Genomic DNA, 6,163 nt, shown 5'->3' with positions numbered 1-6,163 from the left:
GGCCTATATCCAGAGACCATAAATGTCACTCTTCTATCACTGAGTGAAGAAAATCATGCACTTCAGAAGCAGAAAGGGCTTGGGACCTCCAGGCCAGGGATTCCTGTTATAGGCTTTGCCATTTCATAACTTCATAACCCCGGGAAGGTTCCTCAGCTTCTCTCAGCCTCACTTTCCTCGTCTAGAAAATGAGGGTGAGACTCCTACCAGATGGAGTTGTGGGGGATTCATGAGACAACGGAGCAAAACCACTGGCACATAGTGGGTGATCCATAACGGTGGCTCCTGGCCACTTGTACTACAGAAACAAACAAACAAAACCAAAAACCTTCCACAGTTAGAGAGTTTTCACTGGGAATTTTGACTTCCCTCTACAATTCAGTCTCCTGCTGTGGACTTTAAATGGTCAGTGGTGTTGAACAACTATTATCTAACTATTGGTGTAGTATTAAGAGATTCAGAGATATTGACCAATGTCAGTGTTTCAGGACCCTTAATAGTGGGTGGGTTTCGTGATTCCATTGTCAAGATGAGCTCATTTCTGCTCAGAAGATTAAATAATTGGCCCTGAGACTGGTTATCTATCGGCAGAAGCAAACTTTGTGCTGAGATCCAGGTCACTTTTCCATGGTAGAGGCAAAACTCCTTCCAGTTCTGCCAGTGGCCAGAGGCCAGGAGTGAACTCAAACCAGCAACTGCGGGCCTGGAGGAGTTTAAGGAGGCTTTGGGTCTGTTCTTCAATGTTCTTGCCAACCCATAACAAACCTGATGACTGTTGATGACTCCTGGAGGAGATTATTAGTCTTTTTCTATCTCAGGGCTATGTTATTTATGTGGAGGAGGGGGCCACAGGGCTGAGAACCTGTGTAGACCTTAAGGGAAAATATCCTTTCTTTGCTGTGGCTTGAAGGAGCTTGGGGAGGGTCTGGAATGTTGCTTCAGTGCTCTTGGAGTTGGTGGTAAGGTTCACAGGTCAGGCCCCAGGCCCCATCCTACAATGAGCCCACCATCTTGGACATTTCTCTAACACGCCAAGCATGATCCCTGTCATGGGAATGGAAGTGCCATGAAGACAGGGATTTTTTTTCTCTTTTCTTCGTTGCTATTTCTCACCTATGGTAGAGTTCCTGGCAAAGAGAAGGGGCAAATAGGATTGAATAAATAGATTAAGCATGATTTCAGGGCATATGTTCTGACTGGTCCCTCTGTTTGGAACATTCTTACCCAGGAGAGTTTCCTGGCTTGATTCCTCTTTTTAGGTCTAAGCTCAGAAGTAACCTCCACAGAGAGGCTTTTCCTCTCCACCCCATCTAAAGCTCATTACCCTCGATCACTTTATCCCCTTCCCTTGCTTTAATAGTCTTCTCTATTGTGTATCATGTATCATGAGCTCATCATCACTTTTCCCACTGTTCCATGAGGGCAGAGCACTCATCTCTTGTACATCCATTGCTGTATCTCTGGCACCTGGAACACAACCCGGTGCGAGTCAGTGCTCTCTAAGTTATATGTTGAGTGAGTGAGTGAATGAATAAATCCACCATCCATGGGAAAAGCTTGGAACAGTGCTTGCTCATAGCAGGTAAGAGATAAGTGTTCATTTTATTGATGATCATGATGACATCCAAATGTCACTCTGAGGCTATGGTGCTGTGGATTGGCCTCTGACATCCTCAGTGTGCATCCCAGTAGGTTGGTGAATGTAAAAGGCTTTCCTTCCACCCCCCCTGCTATTCCTCCCTGCCACCATCAGACATGCTAAAGAACAGTGCTTTCATCAGCTTCTGCTCCTCTTTTCTCTGGTTGTGGAATTGTGACAAGGCATTGGAGACACTTCATCCTCTCTCCCCAACTCTTAAAATACAACTTTCAGATCCTTAATCTGACATATAAATGAATAATGGCAGTCTCATCCCTGCATCCCATCTGATACCAGACACCTGACCTCTCCCAGAATCTGAAACTTCCCATCTATTCGCTTTCATTCATGTCATCAAATGCCTAAAGTGCCTCCACTTTGCCCCATTTTATTCCTACAGATACTCTTTCCAAAATCCAACTCCACTGTTACCTCCTCTGTTACACTCGAGCCCAGATCTTATAGCAGTTCCTGCCTCCTCTCTCTGGTTTTCCTTGTATCCTTCTCCCCCTTCCTTTACAGCCCTTATTATGGGCCACTGTACTTAACTAGGCCTTTCTTCTCCAAGAATGAAGAATGAAGAAATGAAACTCATTTCTTCTCCAGAAATGAGCTTTGCAAGGCAGGGGTCCTTCGGGTGGGGGAAGGAATGGGCAGCTCTGACATGAATCAGTAGGGGAGATTCCTCAACCCTGTAGACTCAGCTGTCAGAGCTCCTGGGTTCCAATCCTACCGCCCCTCTTACCATCTATGAGTCCCTGACAAATGATTTAATCACACTATATACGAGGTGTCCCACCTGAAAACAGGGATCCTAATTATTATACTTCAATAAGCACCAAACACCACAGACCAATGGATACAATTATAAAGAAGGATTCTGGAAAGAGGTAACGTGCGAAGGGTGGGGAACTAGAAGTTCCTATTTAGATTGTTTTTCCATTGATATATGGGGACTACTTTATGAGTTTATTTGGGACCAGACACAGAGAAACCAAGCAATGTTTGAATGTATTTCTGAAAAACACCCAGAGTTTTATTACCACTAATTCGGCAGAAAGTTCGTTGCACTGAAATTATCACTCTGGCTCATTCAGCTCAAAGACTCTTCACTGCTCAAACACATAGCTGTGTGGGCCATGGAAACCCATGCTGTAGGAAACAGCTTCTGAACATCACATCCAAGAAAAATAAAGCAAATTCCAAAACACAAAAGCAAAAATTACAAAATCTGTTTAAATATTTCGTTGCACTCACTTAGCACAAAAGTTCATATTTTGGGGGGACTGTAGGGAGCTTTATAGTATACAGAGGGACTTATGACATGACATCTCTTAAAGGAACTCGTTCTCTTTTGACCTCATTAGCATGATGTATCCTGCACCATTCTGAGGAAGAACGTGCAGAGAGAGCTCCAAGTCTCTCCACAGAACTCCAGGACAGTCTTCCTCTGGTTTGCCATATCTGGGTCCTCCACACACCTGGGAGCTTTGGTGGTCATGGTCTGGGTCACTGCTAGGCTAGAGGGAGTGGTCTCTTTGCCCTTGATGTGCTCCCCGGAGGACATCTCTGTTTTCTCCTTCCTGGGCCTTGTGTTCCCAGATAGAGTGGAGCTGACTAGCTTAAGACTGGATTCTGGAAAATCCTTTCTGCACACTCTGGTTTTCACAGCTGTCTGGGAATATCTACAGATGTCTTTCTGTGAGCGCAGATTCCGGGCAATTTGTTTCCAATAGACTCTCTCATCCTTGAGCTTTAGGCATGAGGTTGGATTGCCAGCAAAGACACAGGAAAATTCATGGTCCAATCGAGTGCACTCAACCTTGAGAGAGATGCCCTCCTCCTGCTCAGTCGCAGCCCATCTGCAGTTGGCTTGGTCTTTGGTGACAAACTTGCCTTTGTTCCCGGGCCTGCTTTTCTGCTTAATCTGGGTGTTGCCCAGAGTGTCCTTTTGTTCTGAGACCACTTTGCTGTGAAGTCCATTCTTCACTCTTTTTTTCCCCTCCACCAGGAGCACCTGAGCAGCCAGTAGGAGGAAGGAGAACAGGGTGAGGCTACGGATCCTCATGGCTGCAGCTGGGCGGGCACCTGTTTGACAAAAGGCAGATGAGTCAGTGGCAGGCAGCAGTTCAGCTGTGCAGGACTACACACTGGCCTCCCCCTACCCTGACAGGTGCCTACCTGATTTCAGAGTAGACCAAGAATGCTTCTGGCTCCTAGAGTCACTAGACAAACAGGCTGTCTACTCACATTTCCACTTGACTTGAGTCTTGAGTGTCACAAAACTACCACTCTTTGGAGCCCCACGAACTCTCATTTATCATTTATTCACTCATTAACTCCTGCATTTGCTCATTCCTCATTCTTTCATTCATTCATTCAACAAGCATTTACTGAGCACCTACTATATGCCCCCCATTAGACTAGGTGTTGAAGAAATCACCATGATTGAGAAAACCTCAGATTTGAAAGAGCTTAGAGGCCACTCTTTGGGAGAATTTAAATAGCATTGATCAGGGAATCCATCCCGTCATCTCTGTCTCTGATCTGAAACAAGTTACTGCTCCAAACTTTCTTTCAGCTCCAAAGGGCTGACTCCATATGGACACAGATGCCCAAAATGAGAAAAGACGTGACAGATGCCCAAAATGAGAAAAGACGTGACAGATGCCCAAAATGAGAAAGGACGTGGTAAGCACCATGAAAGGTGATGTCGACGCAGAGTTGAACATGCCTGGGGTTTGGGTGGGGTGGGTGTGGTTGTGGGGGCGGGGGAGCCTTTTTGGGGGAAGTAAGAGTTTAAGGAAAGGTGTGAGGTGGGGTGGTTGTCTGATTTGCCTGGGCAAAGTGAATCAGGGTGGAGAGAGGTGAATTTCAACCAGATAGTTCACACTACAATATCGAAGACAAGGATCATGAGAAATCATTGAATCAATAGGATGAACATCAGTGTCACACTGAACTGCATGGATCTGATCATGTGTACAATAAAAACCCATGCTTAACAGAAGAAGAGAAGTCAATTTCTATATGACACCTCCTGTGTGCTAAGTACTGGTCTAGGGTTTGTTTCACACCTTGTGAAATCCACACAAGAGCCCTTCCAGGTAGCTATTAATATGTCATCCCAGGTGACAGCTCTGACTCTTAAGGCTCAGACAGGTAAATAAATTGCTCAGGATCTCATAGTGGGCAAGTTCAAAGCTGGTATGGGTAGCCAGATCAATCTCCTTATTCCTTTCTGTCAGCCCTGGTTGATCACTTTTTGCTTTTCACATTTACTCTGCCCTTTAAAAATGTTGCCAAAGAATAAGAAAAACAACTATGAACAATGACAATTTAGTTTGATATAACACATAATGATAAGATGATTTGTATTATTTGTGCTCCATTTAAAACAAAACACAATTTTTTATAAAAAGAGGCAGACCCAGGAAATGGTCCTGATCTGATTTCTACCCTAGAAGTTGGCCATCTTCTAGGGTTAAGGAAGAGAAAGACAATCACAAAAGGGCAGAGAACAGCAATAAATGGTGAAGAGGAGACTGGATATGCCAGAAAAACACCCAGTCATTTCTCACGGCCCTGGGGTTCAGCCCCCACCTACCCATGATGGAATGCAGGCCCAAAGAACTCCAGGCCCTTGGTGGAGTGAGAAGTGGCAGCAGGTAATAAAGCTGTTAAAGGAACAAGGCTCTTACCTTGTTCTGAGCACACGGATCCAGTGCAATCCCAGGAGGCGGGAGTGAATTGCAGGCTGCAGCTGTCTCAGGTAGAGTGCAAGGGGGGTAGACTATTCAACAGGAGCCAGGCTGACTGGGTTTTTATAACACTCACTGGGTTTTTATAACACTATGGCACCTTACTCACAGCTCCTCCCAGCCACGCCCCTCTGAGGGAGCCGGTTCCTGCGGGGAAAGTGCTGGATGCAATCCAGTGAAAAGGGGGGTTACCTGCATGCCATCAAACGCTTCCTCTAGGCCCTTCCCTGTCCACCCTGTGGCCAGGATAGGAGGACAAATCAGCCTCACAATGACCCTCCTTGATGGGGAGAGGACCCCAGCAGTGACGTCTATGGAGGAGTAAAATAACTATATAATAACATGATCGGAGCTGCCAAACTACTAAGCCCATTTTACCCGAGTTCTCCTTTTCCCTCATCACATCCGCTCTAGTAGGGAATGCAATGATTCTTCCCCTTTTACAAAAGCAGGAATTGGTTCTGGAGATATGCAATAGCTTGTCCAAGTTCACAGAGGCAGGAAAAGGAAGATCTCAAAATTAAATGTGAGATTCTCTACATCCATGGTCTGATCTCTTCCTGCCTGCCACTCTCAATAAATATTTGTTGAATGGGTGACTGAAGTTGCCGAAGTTTTCTTAGTGTCTGAGTTCCTTTTTCCATCTGAAGTTACTATATAAGCAGAGGATTCCCTAATTCTAGAGGTAGGGAAATTTACGTTAACAATTCCCTCTTTTGTATCAGGGAATTCTACCAGGCTCTGAGAGGCTGGTAAAGAGGGA

At 45.4% G+C, this 6,163-nt stretch overlaps 1 protein-coding gene across 1 annotated transcript; it reads right to left on the bottom strand.

The window, feature by feature from the left end:
* Positions 1-2,651: 2,651 nt before the first annotated feature.
* On the bottom strand, positions 2,652-5,832 carry FGFBP1 (fibroblast growth factor binding protein 1). The gene is made up of 3 exons (XM_032135410.2): positions 5,779-5,832; positions 5,341-5,561; positions 2,652-3,727 (listed from the first exon to the last, which is right to left on the bottom strand). The coding sequence occupies exon 3, from the start codon at positions 3,705-3,707 to the stop codon at positions 3,003-3,005; it is 705 nt and encodes a 234-aa protein (XP_031991301.1). The 5' UTR covers positions 3,708-3,727; positions 5,341-5,561; positions 5,779-5,832; the 3' UTR covers positions 2,652-3,002.
* Positions 5,833-6,163: the final 331 nt, after the last annotated feature.

This window comes from Hylobates moloch, unplaced genomic scaffold, assembly GCF_009828535.3.
Source record: "Hylobates moloch isolate HMO894 unplaced genomic scaffold, HMol_V3 SCAFFOLD_17, whole genome shotgun sequence".
Classification (NCBI taxonomy): Eukaryota; Metazoa; Chordata; class Mammalia; order Primates; family Hylobatidae; genus Hylobates; species Hylobates moloch.
Note: the sequence above shows the minus strand (reverse complement) of the source record. Positions and strands in the feature narration are given on the sequence as shown.

Coding starts and splice junctions, on each gene's coding strand:
- FGFBP1 (XM_032135410.2), bottom strand. CDS start 3,707: ATGAGGATCCGTAGCCTCACCCTGTTCTCCTTCCTCCTACTGGCTGCT.